General features: G+C 39.7%; 1 protein-coding gene across 1 annotated transcript in view; it reads left to right on the plus strand.

The window, feature by feature from the left end:
* The window catches only part of TESK2 (testis associated actin remodelling kinase 2), a 76376-nt gene that overhangs the window by 42864 nt on the left and 11489 nt on the right, over nucleotides 1-22023 (plus strand). Inside the window, exons 5-7 of the mRNA XM_059853929.1 lie at nucleotides 9920-10066; nucleotides 18409-18491; nucleotides 20341-20416. Of these exons, the coding sequence (XP_059709912.1) occupies nucleotides 9920-10066; nucleotides 18409-18491; nucleotides 20341-20416 (306 nt within the window). The remainder of the gene's footprint in view (nucleotides 1-9919; nucleotides 10067-18408; nucleotides 18492-20340; nucleotides 20417-22023) is intronic.

The following is a 22023-nucleotide window of genomic DNA, read 5'->3' on the forward strand; positions in this document are numbered from 1 at the left end:
TGATTGTTCATAATAGAATTTTAAAAATACTTGTCAACACTTGAGCCATATTTGGTCTTCTTTTTGCACCCTTCACAGCATATGGACTGTCAGTTTCACTTTTGCTGGAGCAGTTCACTTAGGTTCTCAGTTCAATTTATAAAATGTGGCTGAATGTGCTCTCAGCAAATGCAGTTTGTGCCTTGACAGCCAGCTCTACCTCATTCTTTCTCCATGCTATGCAAGGCATTGTTTCATCTTCAAAGCACTGTCCTTTTTCCTCTGGTTTTATTCTCTTCAGAGCAGTCCAGCGTGTCTCTCTTCAACCTGAGACATCCCCATATGAAGGACACATACCAGTTTGCAGAACTGGTCCCTTGATGGTGTCAAGAAGCACAGGTGCCTCTAGAAGCAGCCATGCCCTGATTAACTGGAGAGTGTGGACAAACCAGCTGTACTGGCTTGGGGAGGAGGGGGGGTGTCTGCTCTAACTATGTTTTTTGAAAGAGTACATGAGAAAGCAATAAAAGTTAAAATTCAGTTTTCAGTGACAGTTCAATACAGGTTAACAACTCTGAGAAAGCTGAGTGAAGGTCAAAAGAATGTGAGTACCCTCATCTGTTTGATCAGCTAAAGATGTCTTTTTTGTTGAAATGATTCTGTGGATGCTTTCACTGAGCTTGTTCAACCAGCTGAGGAGTTGCAGACTGGTACCTACGTGTACCTTGTGTGTGAGAGCTGAGTCAGGCTGAGGAACAACAGGTTTTAACCTGACATCTGTATGCACCAGTGGATGCAAAATCAAATCTAAACATGGTACATGTAATAAGTAAATTAGACTTTTCAAAGTAAGTAGAGTTTAAAAAACTTGCAGAAAAGGGAGGGGGATGGTTGTGGTTTTTAGAAAATGTCACACCATTTAAGCCTTATGGTGTGATTTTAAGGCTTCATGTATTATTTTGTAACAAAAAAGAGCAACGCGTCTAACACAGTGAAGTAGTTTCACAGAAGTTTAGACAAAGTACATATTCTTTACTTTTATATGACTTCCTTGGAAACCTGATATTTTTGTGAATTTTTTTAAAAGAAAAGAGACTTGAGTCCCAAACACAGCTTGATGGTGCTGCACATACCAAAAAAATCCATTTAAAATCACACAAGGGGGCCTGGCTTTCTCTTACAGGAGGCAGGAAATTTAGTGTTCTGACTGAAATTCCACCTCTAGTTCATACTCTTGCAGCTTCATGTTGTGGCATATGTGGTGTGCTTGACCCTTTGGTTCGTTCTTCAGCAAAAATGATACAGGTCTCCACAGGAGTTTCAGCTGAGTCTCTCTGATTTATAGCTGTGCAGTTTTGAGTGCTTAAATATCAAAAGTGAGGTTTTTGGAAAGCATGTAAAGGACCTTATTTAAGTTAGGTGATATTTTAATTTTTTTCCCCCTACATCTGATGCTTGCTTACTTTTTTTTTTTTTAAGGGATGAAAGGTAACCATCTTGTCTGATTGCAGTGATCAAAGATCTGGGTTTCCAGAAAAACACTTAACAGAGAATTTGTAAAAATCTGTTTGGGTAGGTTGTACCTCCTGGCCACACAGAATGCAGGGCCTTCATTTTGGAAGGAAATTCATGTTGCTCTACCTGGTCACGTTACTTATTCTGAAGACAGAAAGGTGGAATTGATTCTCAAAAAGTTGCAGTAAAAAGCTCAGTTACAGGAAGCAAAAAGCTGGCAAAAACATTGGCTTCTGGGGGACACAAGCTGGCATTTGCAGGCACTCTGTGAGGAGGGAAGCTGGCAGGTCTGTTAAAGGAAAAACCTGCTGTGGGCTGATGATGACCAAGTAGGTTAAATACATGGGGACAACTCTCCAGACCAAGTCTGTGCTTTTACCAAAAGCAGAGAAGCAGTGAAAGCTGTGTGAGCCCTGCATTGTGCTGCAGGCAGTGGGAAGCTGCTTAGATGCATCTGCCCTGTGTGATTAGGCGAGAAGGGTGGGTTCTCACAAAAATAAAGGTCAGATGTAAAAAGAGCTATAATCAGAGACATTAAAGAAGTCCTCATGTAAAGGCAGAAGCCAAGACTTCAAAACTAAAAGTCTAACTTGAGGTGCACAGTCTATATTATGCATGCAGGTTCTAGATGAGAAGTGATGAGCAACCAGTTATTTCAGTGAGAACTTCTGAGCTTTTCTCCCTTCCTCTCCTCTATTTTTAAAAATTAAATCTTGGCTCTGCAGGCTATACCTTGGCTTTAGTTATTTCCCCCTCCTGTCTCACAGGAGGATGACTGACTTGTTTTATCACTTCAGAGCCTGTAATAGTGCACAAGCAACTTTTATTCATTATTTTATTTGAGATAGGAGCATCTGAATATGTTGTGTTCTGAGGAAGGCTTGCTAAGTATCTAGCTGGTGCTAACCTCTTCCTCCTTTCTAGAATGTCTCAAGGATAGAAAAAAGATGAAGCAGATAAATGTTCAACTACAAACAGCAAGTTCCATTGTCTCATTCCTTGTCTCCCTTCTGCCCATGTGTGAGGCACACACATGTGGGTGGGTGTTCTGTGTGTGGCTTGTGTGGGTTTTGTTGGGGAGGGGTTTTTAATATCTCTGTTTTGACACTCACTGTTAGCCAACTGGACCACTTGCCATTGCCTCAAGTGAAAAAGAAAAACATTTTTGAATTTCAACCTCTGAATTCTTTTGTTGGCGGCTAGGTTGAAAAAAATGAGATGTAAACTTCTCTGATGTCATGGTATGGGGGGGAGAGAGAGGAGGAGAACTGAACACTGTCTTGAGCACGAGATTTTCCTGTTACTTCTATATATGAAGAGAGGCAGTCCAGTTAAGTACTGTGATGCTGGCCACTTAACTTTTTGCCTTGTAATTTTTTTTCTCACATATTTGCAGTAAATTTAGTTTGTATGTAGTACTGTCTCTTATTTCCCCCCTTTTCGGTCTGGATCCCAGGAAACATACTCTTGAATTAACGAGTGTTCTGTAGTTTCACTTCCTCATTTGGCTTTAGTTTTCAGCCATCCAAAACGTTCAGAAGCTCCTTTAATGTTTGCTTTTGCACATCAATATTAATGGAGGCTCTTGGTGCCGTCTATAATTGCCAATAAAGCGTTTGAGTACCCTCAAATGTAAGTGGATGTGTTGAGTGGACTTGGGAGTGTTGAGGTTTGGAAGAGTATTCTGAAACAGCTCAAAGAGAGTATTCTTTGTGCAGAATTTAAAGTTTGTACTATGAGAGGTGTTCATGTGCTGTAAGTTTTGCTCTCAGTAGATCCTTGTAGCTGTTTCACAGACTTCAAAAAGTGAAGCAAAGGGGTTATTTTTCTGCCATCTTGCAGGCATATAATCTGTGGGCTGCTGCTGCTGTTATTTATGGGTGGAAGGTGAGAAAGACCTTATTTAAATGAGAAGCTCCTTGTTAGGAATTGCAGCTTCTCAGCAGAACTGAGTCCAGTATGTTTGAAATGCTGTCAGTGTGGATAGAGCCTTCTGCTCTTAACAGAAGTGTTATTGTAGGGATGCTGTTTCTCTTGCCTGTGTCAGCAACAAGGTACTTTCTCTTCTATGCCTGTGTGCTAATTTATGCCATATTCCAGATTCTTATCTGCACTGAGACTGAGCTCCACTTAGAATCCAAATGGTTGTGACTTCAGATTATAAATGCAGGGTTTTTTGTTAGGCCTTCTTTGCTTTCTGTTTTTTTTCTACTAATATAATTACAGGAAAAATGGTTATCAAGGTCAGTTTGTATAGATATACTGGGAGTGTTTTCCGGTTCCACCAAAATAAGCTTATTTCCTGCAGTATTTCAGACCTGAGTATGAGTGAGCATCCATAAAACTGCCCTCATCCATATGGGTTGCAGCAGTGCATTGTTGCTATGTGCCTCAGCTGAAGACTTACCAACAAGAATCTGTTTGTAGCAGCAACTAGCCAAGTGAACATTACATTTTGATTGAATGGAATGACAGAAAAGGGCTAAATTCAGCATATTGACCATAAGAGCTGTTGGGATTAGAGAATTAAAGGAAGACAAATCTTGCTGAATTCTTTTCCATGCCAACGCTTGAATGTTTGGAATGCAACAAATGGTTTTCATTACAGCTCCTTCCTGAGTTAGTGCATGTTAATTCTTGTTTGCCCTTATAAAAGAAGCCATGCCTGTACATGCCTTTTCAAAAGGAGGAGCCAATGAATTAATCAATGCCACAACTGACACAGAAGAAGAAAGAGGTAGATCTGTTGCATTTCTTGGCTTTTGGTTCTGAATTCTGAGAGTGACCCAGCTACGGCAGTTGACAAAGCTCACCCTTTCCTCTGTGAATAGCTGGCACTTTAATTTATTTTAATCCTGTTATTGTTAACACCTTTAAAGAAAATACATAATTTTTTATTAAAGAACAGGATTGTTTGTATTGGTAGAAAAGCAGACAAGAAATTGATTTTAGGTCTTCAGATTCTTTTCCTTCGGTTTTCAGGGACTGAGGAGCAGGAAAGTAAAGCAGCCTTCAGATGAAGACTTTTGGCTTTGCTTCTGTTCTTTCAATCAAGCTGTTTTTCCAAGCCACTTGTGCCCTTGTGATCCCTCATTGAAGAGTTTGAGCTTTGTTCTGAAATGTGTTTGCTTCACCTGTGTTCTCTTTCAGTAGTTGCGTGTTTCTCCGTAGCAGCATTAGTTGACCTGCTGAGCAAAAGTATACTCACACAGCCCAAATTCAATAGCCAACCTGTTCTGTTTCAATGATTAATTTATTTTGTTTAAAACAATCAATGGCAATGGAAGGTTACTTGGGTCAAAGGTACATGGGTAAGGTGGTTTTGTAGATTTTTTAATAGAGGGATTTTTAACAACTGGAGGTCTAGGAACGAACTTCAAATTAAAAAAATGTCCATTTAGTCTCATCGTCAATCTCGCTGTATCAACTTGTAGTATCTTGTATTGTAGTTTTGAACATAGTGATCTTGGCTTTCTTTTCCAGTTCTGCACATTTGAAGGTAATGAAAATAGTTTGGGGAAAGGACAAAACTTCCAGTCCTTCCACCCCAGCTAGTTATGCCAGTTGTGACAGAAGGGTACATTGGCTCGTGCAGAAGCCAGAGGCCTTCAGAGTAGCCACTTAGAGACTGCAGGGTGTGACAGGTGACTGTTAAACGTAAGAGAACTGAAGATGCGGTTGTGTCTTCCTTGAGACAGGTGGTCTAAAACTGGTTTGAAACTTCTGCAGAAAGCTTAGTGAAAAGCTCTCAACTTCTTTTTATTAGGCATGAGAGTTACCTTCTTACTTCCAACATTAGAAATTATACAAATGTGCAAGCTCTGTATATTTTGGCACTCTTTCATGCATTTGTCGATTACATCTGCAGTACTTTGCTTTCCAGGTCTCCCTTCAGAGTGTAACTACTTATTCTGAGTTTTGTTCTGATGTCTCTCTTCCTTCTCCATGCAGAAGGTGCTACTGCCACAATTCTAGTTTCTCTTTTCTCCTGCATCTCTACCTGTTTCTTCAATGCATTTTTGCAGTATATTCATTTGTTATCTCAGTGTTTGTCTTGTAGTGTTCTGGGTCCCTGGATCTCTTACTCTTGCCTCATTTGGTTTGTCACCTTAAATGCACTCTCCACACCTACTTTTCTTAACCACTTAAAGCCTTGTCTTTTGCAACATTTGGCGAACAGTACAGGGGCGTCTTGTGGTTATTTGTTGTTTTTCAAATGACAGGCAGTGACATTTGAAGTCATCTAAATAGCAGGCCAAATTTTTTCTTTTGGTTTTCCTGTGTAGTATCTGTTGGCTTATTTATATCAGACCTACACACTGAAACAGCATTGGTTTTCAAAATAGCATTGGAAACTCTTTGCAATTCCCATCAGTCTTCTCGCTCAGACTTGGCAATATTTGGAGTCTTTGTTTTTGAGAAATAACTGTTAGAATTGTGTGAATCTGATGTGCCTTTTCTTTAAGAGCTGTTAGTTCTCATACTAGTGTTTAAACTGCTATTTTGATTTTTGAAGCTAAAATCTGACAGCTGAAGTTGGGTATTATCTGACAGCTGAAGTTTGTTATTAGTGTCTTGAAATGAAGCATGTAATGCTGTGCTTAAGTACCATTATATGCTGAATTTCTTCATTTCATATGCTGGAGTCTGATAATGTGACTGCAATTGTGTTATGAGGCAGCAGTCCTATTATGCTGATTTTAGGTTAAAGTAGCATGACTGTTGCAGGGGGATAAGTTTTACACTGCTGCTTCTGCATTTCATAGCAGTAAACAATAACATCAGAAACGTCTTCAAGCTTCTTTGATCCAAAAATCATCTGTGCTTGGCTGAGCTTCTGAGTAACTTGTCCTTCAAAGGAGCTACTACCCTCTTTCTTCATAACATTTGGGAGAGGTAACAGAAATGCAGTTTTGTTGAAGTTTTGTTTTCACAACAAAGGTATGAGCTCTCACCTCAGATTTTTTTAAGGAAAGAATATTTTTGTGGACTAAGATGCCAAAGTCTTTTAAACCAGTGTTCAACTTGCTGTGTTAAGTTGTAGTAAATGCAAAAATAAACAACCTATAGCTGCTACTTTCAGACTGGCACCCAGATAAGCTGGCTGTTGGTGTCCAGTTACATGACAGAAAAGTAGCATGAGGAATAATGGGTAGCTGTTTCACTGCAACCTGATGATACAGGGTTTGAAAAGGTCTGAACACTGCTCCATTTAGCTGTGATGTCTCTAAGAAATGAGTGCCCTTTGGTTTCATTGTCATAGCCCAGTCAGATCTCTGTTCCAATTGCTTGTACACTTATGTGATGGCTGCTGTTGTTGTTGTTGTAGAATAATGTTTTGAGATAATGTGTGTGCTGTAGCCTTACTGTACCAGTACTGTGTCAGGGACAGAATAAAGTCCAGTGTTCTCTTTGGGAGAGGTGCATTTTCTATGCTTCAGGATATTCTTACCACATAGAGCTGATTTGTGCCAGTAAGAGATTGAGAACAAGTATTTTTCTCTTTCAGTTGCACTGGCAATTAGGAAGTAATGTACATAGTTTTGTGTCTGTCCTGAAAAGGCATTGTTGAAGTCCTCTGAAAAAAATAGGCCATCAGGCTGGCTGTTTGCATTATCAGCCTGAATGACTGGAAGAATTGGATTACTTACATGACACTGAGGGAGCACTGTGCATTTCTTGCCTTAGGAACAATTCAGATCTCTGCATGCAAATATTACCTGCTGGCCAGCTAAAACCTGAGATAACTAAAAATGTCTAGGAAAATCTTAGTTTGGTTGTTCACTTGATGGTTAGCCTCATGTGCTTCATGTGTGTAGGAATTAGAGCCAAAGACAGAGCTCACATCTCTGGTAAATGAGGGCTGTGCACTTGCTGGGTGGCAAGGAGGCCTGGTGGGTTTTTGTAGATCTGCTGGAAGCAGGTTTGACTGTTGCTTTTGTAGCTCGTGGATGCTGTGTGCAATGTGTGTGTCAGCTGTTGTCCAGCCCATGCTAGAATCTAGTCCTTGCAGTTAAGATGGGTGAATGACCCTGCAAGCCTGTTTGACTGGAAGAGTGCTGCAGGAATGTGTGTGTTGGATGCACTTAACTAATATGGCAACAATGGATCAAATCAGTAGGCTGCTGTATTGAAAAGGAAAGCAAGAGCATGCTCGATATAGTAGCCAGCTATTGTCCCATTTCATTGTGTGTGTCAATACTCCTAGGGGCTGCTTGTTTATTAGCATTTCTGGAGCAATTTGTGTAATGGAATGGCACAGTTCAGAGAACAGAAAATGGAAGCTAGGTCAGTGATTCCCTCCCCCCTTGGATTGTCTTGCCAATGAATTCAAGTATGGTGGTGCTTTATGGACGGTCTGTTACTGGCCTGTCAGAAAGGTGAAATGGTTTGGGATAATTGCTAAGTGTCATTTTATAATTGAGTTATTCAGCCAGGTGTTTTGGTGCCTTCTGTTCCAGGTTGGTCAGTATTGTTCTGATTTGAACATGACTGGATGAGAAGTGCTGTTAGCACTGTTTCAAGAGGCTGGGAATCTATAACATGTTACTGTAGAAATCTTAGTCACTGTTTTTAACTTAAGCATGATAGCAACTTATGTTTAAAAAAAAAAATCTAATTTTATTGAGCACGGTTTTTATTTTTTGGGTTTTTTTTCTAGTGTGCTCTATAAGGTCATCTAGTTCCCCTAGGGGTTCAGATAAAAGAAATGAGAGAGATCAAAGCTGGAAAAGCTCAAAGCAGCATTGTTTCCAACATTGAACCAGGTTGGCTACAGCTCTATTTGGTCTTGAAAATCTCCAAGGATGGAGATTGCATAGCCTCAGAGCGACCTGTTGCAGAGCTGCTCTGCTCTCCTGGCACATGAACTCCAAAACAAGGAGCAGGTTGTTCTGGAGAGAAGGGGGTCGTGCCCTGGGCTGCCGGTGAAATGTGCTGCTGTAGACGGGCTGGGGTGAGCCCCGTTCCCGAGGGATGCACACAGGAGCCCCCTCCCGATGGGCTCTGTGCCAGGTAAAATCACTTTGTGCCTCCTCTGCCCTGACAATTTTGCCTCCTCAAATAGTTAGCTGTGGAACCTGTGTATCTGCTGAAAGAGTTTTCAAAATTCACTGGTGAGATCAGCAGTGGGTGGACCTGAGGTGTAAGGAAGAAGCTGTTTCTTGCAGGCTGTGCAGGAGGTGACCTGTGACCCCCAGACTTACCAGTAGAGTCCAACTTATGTGTGTTCTTTCTTTGCTGTAGCACAGCCTCAGGACATCAGCTACATCCATCCACACTGCAGGGTGTATGGCTCATGTTTGCCTGGTGTCCCAGGCTCCAAGACACAAAAAAGAGCAACAAAATACAAGCAGGTTCCAAGTTTCTGAAACAAGAGCTGCAATTTAGGGGGGTTTTTTTAACATGAAAATGGTGCCACATGTTTTGTCCAAGTGAATGACACAGGAAGGTTGTTTGAGAGAGAGTTGGAGACCTGTGTGGCACAAAAGTGAAGTTGGTGCAGTCTGGCACAGGGATACATGTGTGGGCCAGGCTTGGGAGCAAATTGTCCTGTCTGCTTCACTTGGGTTTCCTTGACAGAAGTCACTGCATTGCTGCCAAGTTTTCCTTCTGGAGCGAGCTACTCTCTTTGCCTGGTCCCTGGTGAGGGACTGGGGCTGGGAGTGTAACAAGAGGCAGCTTAAACACTAGGTAGCTGCTGGTGTGGTATAAAGGGTCTGTACATAAAGCATAAGCTGTGCTGCTGTAGTGATTATTCATGCCCTGGAGTTGCCTTGTCTTGACCTGGGCTATATTACTTAGTATCATTTAGGTGCCACTTTGTTTCACTGTCTCTTGTAGCATTTATCTTTTATTTATTGTGCTTTCCTTTTTGTGAGGGCTACCATTTGATGGAGTTGATGTAGTACTGAACACAGTGGGAATCATATTACTAATTAGAACTCGTAGATACAGCAGTGAAAAAATAGAACTTAGAGCAGCACATTGTAATATTTTTCTTTGATGCCATCTCAGTTTAAGGAAACTGGGAACTTGATTAGGCTCTGTGACCTACACTTGGTGACTTAACTTTGCCTTTGTTGATTAATTCTATATGAAAGTCAGCTCTGCATTGTTTTTTGCCTTAATTTTCCTCAAGCTGAAATGAGTGATAGGATATTGCAGGGGTTTCTGAAGGGTCTATTTAAATACCATAGCGTTAATGCAGTGGTGGCTGTTGCATCTTTAACATAAGGGTGTTGGTACAGGTGGTGAAGGGAGACATTTTCAGCTTCTCTTGATCTGCAAACTTTACCTGCCAAGCCCATATGAAACAAAGGTTTTAATGTGTGAGCTGAAGTCACTTGTTGTAGTGATGAATTTTACATTCCTGACAAAATATTAAGATAAATAATTAATTACAAATGTTACTTTGTCTTTTCAGTACATCAATTGTGGCAACCTGGAACAGCTACTAGATGGCAACCAGCATCTGCCCTGGACAGTGAGGGTGAAACTGGCATATGACATTGCTATGGGAATCAGTTATCTTCACTATAAAGGCATTTTCCACCGAGACCTTACATCCAAGGTACTGTTTATAAAATTAAGGGAACTTTCTAATGAAGCTACTGTTACTGATTGTTGGGTTTTCTCCCTTCCTCCATTCCATGAAGAGAATTGCTGTTATATAAGGTGTGATCTAAGACATTTTGAGAAACAAATTGATATGCTGTCTGTAGAATGAAGACTCTCCTCAAAACTTGTTCATAATTTGTATGGAAACTAGAGAAATTGTTATCATGAAGGAAGATCATCCCTTAAATGAGTTCAGATTAGGATTTCTCATAAAGCAGCTGCAGAGTTTTTCTAGTTGTGAATTCTGGTTCAGTAAAGTATTTAAATCCCTGGATAATTAAGCACAACAGTCTAACATTTGGAATAGGTTAATCCCCTCAGTTTGGGTTCTTTATATGATTATTACAAATGCACTTTAAAATCTCCTTGTTTTTTTTGTTTCCCTGTGTATTTCACAAATCTTCTGTAGGAAGAGTGACCTTTCATTACTAATTCTGCCTTAAGTGCTGTGTACAATCCTGGTTTATGTTTCTTTCATTTTTAAAGTCAGTAAGATCAATATAGTTTGCCTAAAATTTTCAAATTTTGATTTTTTTTCCAGAATAATATATCAGTGGCAGAGTTTTCAGTGGGCATAGATTTATTTTTTTCTAGTTGCTTTGGTGACATGTTGCATGAATTTAGTTGGCTGAAGTAGCTGGATAATTCAAGCTCAGCTAGAAATATTGACATAGGAGCACTAAGCTGTGTGAGCAGATTGTCCCAGTATTCTCACTGTCACTTACCACCCATTGCAGTCTGTGCTGAGGGCTTTGCTGTCCTGTCTGTCCTGTTGTCTGGTGCTAATGAGCTGGTTTAAGCTCACTGGGGGCCTGCAACATGAAAGTCTTTCAAAACTCTTCTTGAGAAGGCTTCATCATGTCACTTCAATCAGAAGCATCCAGAAGAATGTTAATTTAGTCTAAAAGGAATTATTTTTTAGGATTAGAAACAGTTTTTAGAAATAAAACCACAACAGAATGTGTTTACCAATGAGGCTACTACAGTTTTAGGGGTTTTTTTAAAGCTTCCTTAGTGCAGTGTTAAACAGAGATGGAGTCTTCATTTAGTCAAGGTGGAAAAAAAAACAGTTCAGCTGGTAGATGAAAAAAGTATTTCAGTGAAGTCATAAAATACTTTCTTGGCTGTTCTTTCAAGTGAAAGGCACTGAATTCTGTAAGGAAGAATAACAAATTTATGAAAAATGCCCAGATTTGGAGTCATGTCCCTTTGACGTGACACACTCAGCTCCATTTCAGTCACCTTGGTGTGTGCAGGTAAGAGATCCATAAAAATATGGAAAGACAGCTTGGTGTTCCCCTTTCTTTTTCAGTTCAGGATGGGTTTTAGTGCATTTAAAGTAGAGTTACTGCAAGGAACCAAAGTAACTCAGGAGAACTGAGTGCCTGCAGCATTTATTGTAACACGTTCTGGGATGGTCAGTCATATGAAAATCCAGTTCCTGGGCTCCCTGTGAATGCCTTTGTTCCCAGCTTTACATAACTGTATGTCATTGTCTGGAGCTGCCCTGCCAGTGCTTCAATGTTATCTATTGTTGAATGCCAATTGTTTGGAAAGCTGCACCCGCTGGGAGGGGGAGTGCGGGATGTCCCGGGAAGAGCAAACTCATCAGAGGCCACGGGAAGTAGTTAGGGTTATTCAAAAACAAATGAACAACAGATCAAACCCTAAGAATTCGCTAGCAGTTATGCTATATTTGGGTGGTTCTTAGCACTAGAGTTATAGTATCTGTGTGGGTCACATCGAAAGCTGTCAGCTTTAAGAATAATACAGAATTTAATTGATGACAGCTAGAGTCTGTATTTTTCAATTTCTTGAGGATTTTGGGGTTGTTTTGTGTGGGGTTTTCTTGTTTGTTTTTTAAGTTTAATTATTTTTTATGTGATGTACGCAGTTTCCTTGTTCTGTTTGGAAGGGAAGTAGTTGAAACACCTGGCCTTAAACACTCACCTTAAGCAACTCATTAATTTTATTAGTGTATTAAGTTATTGATGAAATAAACTTTAAATCTGTTGGGCAAACTACTCCCCTTTTGGGCAAATGTTTGCACTGCTGGCTGGCTAAGTTTTTAAAAAGTAACTTTGTTCCAAACAAAAACAATGAAAATAACCATAGGAAAAACATGTCACTAAAATTTTCTGTTCTCAGACTACAGCTTTTGGCTACTACATGAGAATATGCGTTGGCTTTTACCAGGTTTGTACTGGTGATGGATGAATTGTCTTCATTCTTACTAGTAAATAGTGTGTGAGCAAGCTGAAGGAAGATGTGATGGACTCTTGCCTTGGGAGAGAACTTAGACTGAACAAGGGCAAATTCAATACTGTTCTATATTGCCCTTCTTTCTTCAGTAAACTTCAGTAATTAATGGGATGGCTTTATTATTCAAATAAAGCCAAAGACAAGGGTTTAGACATCTGCAAAAGTCAGAACAGACTGAGTTTGCAAGGTGGGAGAATGGAATATTTTTCTGTGAAGCTTGCTGGCCTTGACTGAAGGGTGAACAGAATGAAACTGAGAGTTTATGAGCAGGAATATCTCCATGGTTTACATGTTACACTTGGGACGACAGCACACTGCAAACTGTCCCTCTAATATGAATTTTAATTAATTTAGATCCATACTTCTGCCTTTCTGTTTCTGGTAACCCTCTAATTCCTGCAGCTTCCTGGAGTGGATGGTGTCATACATAAATTTTACTATGTCACTTACGGCAGCAGAGTTGTCTTGCTCTTAGCATTATATGTGTCAATGTATTTGATGCCTGACAATTTAAAGAAAGAAAAGTTCCTGTCCCCTGCCAATCTAAGATTGGAAAATAAGTGGGTTGGGCCATTAGTATATAGCAGGGTGATCTCACTTCCTAATTGCACCATGTGAAGAGGAACAGAACAGCATTGATACTGCAGGAGGCCAGAGGGAAGAACGGTGGAGAAGAGTAGATGTAGGTCATTATAGTCGATGTGACAGCCCAGGGGCATGTCAGCCCTCATCTCCTACTGGTGCCCTTCCCAATGGCCTTCTGTCAAAAAGAGAGGCAGTGCTGGTTAGAAGGGATGTGCTGCCCCGACAGCTGCTGCTTCCCCATGTCATGAGCAGCTCAGTGCCTGGGCTCCGGGCTTGGGCTGCTGTAGCTGATCAGGCTGAGCTGCCCTAGCTGATTGCAACAGCCTGGCTTGAATCTGTCAGAAGATACGAGTGGTCAGACTGGCCATTTGCAGCCTGCACAGAGTAGAGGTGTGGGCAGAGTGACTTGGACTTTTTATAGGCCAAGAAACATGGTGTCTGCACTTTTGACTTGTCATGAAAAGATTTACGTGGAAATGAAGCCACAGATGGGTTCTGAAAGCCAGCCTTGTTGGCTCATTCCCTGGTCTTGGTCCCTGCCAGTCCCTGGCTTGGGCTTGTGCTCTGTCTTGTCACCTCAGTGGTGCTCTCAAATGCCTCACACAGCATTGATACTGTTCTACTCTGTTCCAGTCTACTCTTTGCAGAGATGGCAACAGAAGCATCTTATACAGAGGTCTCACTGCATTTTAAGTTCAGAATGTGCCAAATTCTCTATGATACCATAGTCTGATATTTTGACAGTTTACACATCCTCCCTAAAAATCCACTACCAAAACTCTTGATTAAAAACAAACAGCCAAACCTCCAAACAAAGGCCTTTTAATTTTGCAGAATTATGTGTAATTGAAAACCAGGTTTTATAATCAATAGTAGGTTGTGAGCAGTTTTGGGGAACATTGTGAGCTCCGTTGATGATAAAATCTATGGAGAAATTGTAATCTCTAGGCATATATATAGATATGTATGTATGTATGTATATACATGTGTATGTGTGTGTATTCCTGCCAACATCTGCTTTCACTTCACAGTGTGTAATGGCTCAGCCTTCTCTCACTGAGAGAGGAGCAGTCTCAGTTACTATGGGACAGTCTCATGTGTGTAAGCAATTACTGTGGATTATCTGATGTAACATAAATTCCCTGCCTTTGGGCTTGAAAGTGACATGCCCTGCCTTCCTACCTTGTATTCTGTTTGCTTCTTTAAAACAAAATAAACCCCACGGCCGTGAACAGCGCCTTTGTCTGTTGAGTCTCAAAGTTGGTGCTGCAGTTGCAAGGTTCCTTTTGTGCTGGTATAAGCTTTTGTCTGGATATTTTGCACTGAAAAATTTAGCTGTTACAGATAGCAATTTCTAATGATAGTCTCAATACTAAACTTCTACTGATACTTTGGGAAGCAAATGGAACTTCTCCCTTAAGCATAATAGTTTCAAAAGTGTATCTAGTACTGTAAACTTCCTGTTACACATTTAATTCTCAGTGGGGTTTCTCCTAGAGGATAGCACTTTTTAAACAGCTGATACATCTCAATTGGCCTTTAAGTATTTTAATTTGGTAACAGTCATCAGAAGGTTGCAAATGACACTGCAGTGGCATTTCTGTGTTTTCTGGAGTGCCGTAAAATCTCTGAGGAGTTTAGCTTGTAGGTAATATCATAAAATAAAACTACGATGTTTCTTCATCTAAGCAACTTATTTTTAACTCTGAAACTCTTGAGTCTGTATTCATTTTTGTTTATGTAAAAGGGGGAGTAGAATATTGCATTCGTCTTAGTAGGATTATGCTGTGCAAAGCAGATGTTAAGCTCCTGTAACACACAAAGGGGGCTTTATGTTCTTTCACATCTGTCTGCGTAAACAGCTCTGTTAACTCTTTCAGACTCATGTACAGAGCTCCTTGCTTCTATTAAGACTGCCTCAGGAAGGACTGATCAAGTCCCTATTTTGGGAGGAAAAAACCCTCCAACCTCAACTGAAGTCCAATACTGCCCTCTTTGACTGTGTGAACTGCTAAAGGAAAGACATCCCTGTCTGTAGAGGTCCAGAAAGAAAGCCTGAAAAGGTCACCAAGTTTTATTGCCTTGCAGCTTATACAAATAGTGCAATAGTAAGTCAAAAGTCCTTTCTCAAAGCTCATGTTGTGAACTGCTTGGCATTTCATTTCATAGGCAGTTGTTGAGAGGCTCTTTGCACTAGTGAAGGGTTTGAACTCTTGCATCTCTGAGCTCAAATCCATTAGTGGAACTTCTTCATACCACACTGATATACTTTTTTTTTACAGAAACTGAGAAGTATCACTTTGTTAGAAGAAACAATGCAGTTTGTACTACTGTGCTTTTCCTACTAAGATACCACCTCTAGATTAAATTCAAAAGCTATTTTTAACCTTTTAGTCTCTACCGAAGCTTTGTCCCTGTTTGATCTTGATTTATCTTGTTAGTAGAATGTGAATTCTTTCTGTTTTTCATTGAGTGCACACCAACCACTGTGGGCTGTGTTATGTCAGCTATTTATGAATTGCATCTTAAATCTGGTGACTCCATTATCTGTGCTGTGGGTTTGGTATTCCTAGGGTGGGAAGTGTGGAGAAAAGGAGTATGGAGGTGCCGAGGGCTCACCTTGACTGCTTGGAGAATTTCAGCACAGAATGCAGCTTTACCATCTGCACAGTCTTGCCCTGAATGAGCAGTACAGACTGGAGAAGTGACATCTGACCATGCTGGTGTGTGTAGAAAGGATTTACTACTGATTTTGCTAAGAATGGGCTTTCATTCTTTCTGGGTTCCAGGAAGTCAGTGCTTAGCTATGTAAAAATTTGCCCCAGATGAATTAAATCAGTTTAGTTTCACTAAACTGAGCATTTGTAGTGACACTGGAATTTTATTGTATGGTACATGTCACCTGCTTGTGGCTGATTTAAGTGTGAATGAAAAAGGTCACTCTTGTATTGGAATACATATCCTAATGAATTTAAATTCACACTCAGCACTTCTTCATGTGCAAACAAAAGACAAGCGTGCATTAATGAGAGAGAGGAGTTTGTGCAGCCCACCACAGCAGAACAGTTCATATCAGTACTCAACAGCAGGAATGTTCCCCAAGGCTTTCCCCTGGTGCCTTCTCCTGGTGGAGTGGCCTCTCCTGTGGGACCTATGGACCCCACAGCAGTGGGGTGTCTGTGCTGTTGGGTCTCTCCAAACGCTTGCACTGAAAGGGAGCCTGGCTCTGCTGCAGGCAAATCCTGCTCACTGGGGAAGGGGCTCAGAGCTGTCAGCCAGCATTGATTTAATGTATGACTTATCTAGGAATAACCTACATGTATAATAGTTCAATGCTGCACCTGAAAACTGAGACTGCCTGGGGCTTGGTGGGGGGTAGGATTGTTCAGCTTCAGTTGTTGTATCGCTGTCTAACGGGATGAGATTAGATCCTGGTAAGAACCTGAAGGAATATTTGCTGTCAGGATGATGTTTCATTTAAGCTTCCTTTTGGTAACAAAGCAGGCTTGTAAATTATTGTGGATCTTAAGATCAGTAGACAGATTTTTAGTTACATTGAAAGTAGTTCTTAGTTGGGATGTAAATGTTTCCTTGAAATTTTGGAGATCGGGGGTTATTGGAGAATGACAATGATTCATATAACCCAGACGGTAAAACTAAGTACTGCTGTCTTGCTTCTCAAAATGAATAAAATGTAAACAATCAAAGGTATAATGCAAGAAGGAAACCTACATTTCAAAACTAGTGATTATGAATTATAGAGGTTTTTTTAAAAATTGTTGAATTAAGAATCATCTTTAGTCACTGAGAAATCTATGGCAGAAAAATAATCTGAATTTTTTTCTGCATAAAATAGTATCAGCCTTCTTGAACACTGCAGAATCTTTGGTGTCCTCATGGACTTGTTTCTGTGTGGTACGCAATGAAATTCCACTTGTCTGAATCATTTGAGTAAGATTTTTCAGTAGTTTTATCCTTCTCAGTTTTAAGTCCACTTACTGTGACCAAATGTTTAAAGAGAGGCAAGCTGAATGAATGCACTCTTTGATAAAAGATAACAAAGCCCACAACTGAGAAGCTTTGCTGCTCTTTGGGCAAGCACAGTTGATTTAACTTGGTACATGTTTATGAATCCCCAAGCTAACTGTATTTATTATACTTGAGTCATGCTAAACAAATAAAGCTTTGCATCTCAGGAGCCTGGCATGTGTTTCAAGAGGCTGGCATCCACTTTCTTTACATGATCACAGGAGTGGCTCGCTTAACCTTTTAATTGGCAGGAAGAAAACTCGCTTCATGGCCTAAGCCACAATCGTCTCTGAATAATGTAAACAGTGATGACCTGAACTTGATCTTTTAGACAAGGGACTCACTTTTCTTGGTCGTTGCATTATACAGAGAAGCTAATGCTCTGGGGTCAGCGAGGGGCTTTTGTGTATCCAGGCACAATAAAGGCAGAAAGTGTTTCCTGCTGTTTAGCTAATTAATGCAGGGTACCACTCGGCAGGAGTCGGCAGTGGGTTTGCTGCTCGCTGCTGTTGTACTGCCTGCAGGAGGATACAGAACAACACGTGGGAAAGGAATGAATTCTCTGTCTTGTTCCATCTATTGCAGAACAGAACAAAATGCAGGGCATCAGCTATCGATTTGTTTGGTGAAATGGGAAAATATGTGGTACTGGAATAGTCAGAGCATATTTCTCAGAGATGTAAATAAAAAACAAAAAGAAATCGATAATACCCTCTGTGGGATGTGATTCTGTTAGAGCACAATTATCTGTGTGTGTCCTTAAGTTGCCCTCTATCCTGACACTGGAGGGGCCATCTGAAAGGAAAAGACTGACAACATTTCCCTATTACTTTTCTCTTAAATCATGTCTTATGATGTACTGTAAAATAAAAGATTTTGAGACTCTAAAAGCACATATAACTTGGTCACATCTTATATTTTCTGATGGAAGTTTATTGCAAAGCAGCAAGCTCCTTTTCAGTAGTTAATGCAACAAAACAGCATTTAGAGTCTGCTCTGATCTTGTATTCTGGTCAGGTACAGGCACATTGTAAAGAGAAAATGTAAGGTGTCATAGTGAACAGCATGTATTGCATATTTGAGCATAAGGGAGCTAAATCATTTTAATTCCTGTTAAAACCTAGTGGGGTATGTGCTGCCTGTGGCTGCCTGCCTGCCTTCTCAGCAAGTTTTTAAGTGGATTATTAGCTAAGTGGAAGGCTGTTTGCAGCATCTTAAGTTTGATAGACATGTGATTGTGCAGGGGGAGGGTGGGGGAAGAGGGTTGTTGCTCTCAGACAAGAGCTTCTCATAGATGAATATCTTCCAAACTATATTTGTAGTCTTGTTTTATCTATTTTTAATCTGGAATGTTACAGAGGTTCCATGCCCAGATAATAACTCTTCTGTTTGGTTTTTGTTTTGTTTTTTTTTTTCCAGAACTGTTTAATCAAACATGATGAGAATGGATACTCAGCAATAGTTGGAGACTTTGGTTTAGCAGAGAAAATTCCTGATCACAGGTATGTGAACTAATCTAAATGGAGTAAGAATTACAGTACAAGTGCTGGTCAGAAGCTCTAGTGAGCCAGATCCTTGAGACTGTTATTGTACTCTGGTGCAGAATTTTCAAAAAGTACCCTTGGTCTTCAGTCTGGAACTGCAGGCTGGATAGCCAAAATGTTCCAGCCTTAATTACTGTCCATTTTGATATTTAGTGGTGATATTTATTCTTCTCAAATCTTCCAAGCACTAAAGGATTTGCTCAAGCTTTTTGGCAGATCTTTTAAGGTGGTACTTGGGAATTTTGGGTGTAAAAAAACCCAAACCACAAAGCAAACACAATAATTAAAAATACTGTCCAGCATTCTGGATTGGGATGATTTTGTAATAAATGTCATTTGTCGATTTCAAGCAACTTTAGCTTCTTTGCACTTTCATAAACAATATTAATTGTCATTCCAGCATTATTCTTATTTAACCTCTGGGTTAGTTTTTATGATCCAGGATTATAACAGAGTAAAATAAAATTAATTATTAAATTACTGCCTAATAGTAGCTTATAATTTTCTTTTCCCTAGGATGAAATTATAATCTTAACTCATTTGAGGAATGCGCAGGAGACTGTCACAAGCTATTGTCACAATTGAAAATAGTCCTTTTGTCATCCCTCCATTTGAGAGATCAGGGACAAGGATTTCATTGTTCTCTCTGTATATTGACTTGTGTATTGCAGAGTATTCTGACTGTGAAATGTGCTGTCAGATTTTCTCCAGTGTGTGCTTCTGCATAAAATAAAGAAAAGCCTTCCAGCACTTCTGACTGCAAAGAAAAAAATAAAAGTTGATCTCAGCTCTGCACTGTTTTTAAACTGCACATATCCTAAAACCATATATTGAGAGATCTGAAGGCTTGCATTAATATTGGTGAAGTAGTGGATCTAAAAGCTTAACAAAGTGAACATCTTAATTTACAAACTACTGATAGGTACAGCCAATGTCTGTCTTGTAGCTGCTGTGGAGCACCCTGTGAGGTGCTGAAAGCTTCAGCTGTGTTCAGATGCACCTATCACAAAATCAGCAAGACACTACAGGTGCCTTAAGGTGTCCTAAATACTCAGCTTTGAGATGCCCTGAAAACTGACATTACAGTTAAGGTAGCTTGAGACCAAAGCCAACAACATAATAGAATTGCTACATTAGCACTGTTAGCCACTATTTTGTTTTCATCTAGTTTTACCTCCATTTTCAAAAGCAACTTTGTCCTTTCCAGTTTGCTGGTAACAAGCCATGCTACTTTGAGACCTTCAGAGGCCTTTTCCTTTTTAAATAGGTATTCCCTCAAGATCAGCTGGGTGACAGGCTGGAGCCTTTCTCAGGGCTCCAGTATTCAGCTTTATGGAAACTGCAGGTTTTTCAAATTGGGTCTATTCTGAGTACTTTTAATTTTTCCATGCTAAAGGATTCATCTGTCCATTTTTATTTTTAGTTTTTTTAATACAGTTTTAAAATCTTTATTATTTTAATAATAAATAAGTTTGACTTCATTCAGAGCTGCATATACATCTAGGGATGGATACCTGCCTGTCTTGCTGGATGAATGGAGAACTTGGCATCTAGCCCAAAACTGATGTCCACTAACTTTTTTATGTGTAGATGAAGGAGCCAACTCTGCCAAGAGTTAGGCAGTAAAAACTATTGAACAGCTGTGACCTTAACATAAAACATTCTTTTAAAGTGGCTGCACACTTTAAACTGGAAATAAAATATGAGTAATTGATTGGGAAAGTTAGTAGTAATGCTTGAGCATTTAATTAATGATTCTTCCTTCTCTCCCACCCCCCCCATCCCTATCTATCCCACATCTATATAGTGAGAAGTTACCAGTTGTGGGTTCACCCTTCTGGATGGCACCAGAAGTTCTCAGAGATGAGCCCTACAATGAAAAGGTAGGTACATGATATAAATGCTGTTAATTGTCAAATGTTTTTCTTCTGTAGCAGTATGCAAGATTTAGAATTTCCATCATATTAAAACTATTGTTATTTTCACTTGTGATGTTTCTGTACTCAGTAACAGAAACAGACTAAGGGAGAGTGAGAATTAAATAGCTAATATTTGTAATTCATGGTGTTTAATCTTATATGGAACTAGAATTGGCTTTATGATTGTTCTCTTATGCTATTTCCATTCTGAAACACCTCACATACTGAAATATAGTAATGTTTTGTTGACCTAACACAATTTAATTTAGCCAAGTCTGAGAAATGTAGCAAAGTTGCTTCCCTGACTGTACAGTAGTGAAAGCTGGGTAGAAGTAAAAGGTCTGTATGTAAACATGCACAATTCTGTGTGTGTATATATCTATTTCTATATCTATGTATGTATGTGTGTGTGTGTGTAGAAATATAAAAAATAAACCAGCATGTCTTAAGGTGAGATACCTTGATAAGACAAAATGTTCTCCAAAGGTATTTCTAAGTTTTCCTGTTTGTGTCATTGGGAAATGTTTCTTTCAGAGCAGGATCAGGTCACACTAGGTTTTAGAAGTGGTGTTTTCAATCAGTCTCTTCTTTACACAGGATTTTGTCTCCATTACTTCAGCTCTGCCAGTGCAGCTTTTATGTGATAAAGCCCACATCCTGTACCTCTCTGTATCTAATAGTTAATACTCTGTTTAATTGGTGGTACTTTTAGCTTGCAGGAGAACAGTAACTACCTCAGTAATGAATGTAATAATTACCATTTCAAAGCTTTTAAAAGAGTTTAATTGACTTAAATTAATCATAAAGTATCCAAATCTATCATGCCACATTTTTCATTGACCCTACCACGGGGAGTACTAAAGAAGAAGCAGATGTCATACCTCATCAGCATGAAAGGTGACATATAAACAAGCCTGAAATGGGATGAGGGATTCATGCTTCTGCCCTGTAGACTTGTTTTCCTAAATCTTATTACCTGAAAAATTCAGGTGGGTGGAAATCTGAGGAACTGTGCAGCTCCAGAGGTAGTCAGATAAGTGGTTACTAAATGTCATGGAAATTAAACCTAGTATATAGTGCTGCTAGATATCTCAAGCTTTGGGAAGACAGTTTTCTCCAGAGGTACTGAACTGAGAAGAGGAAAATGCAATTTTTCTTAAAAATAGCATTAATGTTCTGGCTAGGCTGTGAATTGTGTATTCTAAACCTGTTTTTGTAACCACAGTGATATATGGGCATGTCATGTTTTGGCTATGTTTTTAATTATACCCATGTGTAGGACATCAGATGGAACTTCACTATTCTTTGTGCAAGGAAGGATTTAAAATTTTTTTAAAAATTTTTGCATTGCTGAATTAAGAGTAGTTTGGTGTGGTTTTTTTTCTCTTGAAAGAATTTTAAGTTTATCATTGCTATTTGTACAACAAGAATGCTTTCTGTGAGCATGGGTTTCTTCACATGGAAAATGTTAGCTTCAATGCAGTTGCTCAGTGTTTGAGGCTGTGGTGTTGTTTCACGATAGCCATTTGGGGTTAGGAGAAGCTCAGTGGCAGATAAGAACGCTGAGCATT

The sequence above is a fragment of the Haemorhous mexicanus genome, chromosome 9 (assembly GCF_027477595.1).
Source record: "Haemorhous mexicanus isolate bHaeMex1 chromosome 9, bHaeMex1.pri, whole genome shotgun sequence".
Lineage (NCBI taxonomy): Eukaryota > Metazoa > Chordata > Aves > Passeriformes > Fringillidae > Haemorhous > Haemorhous mexicanus.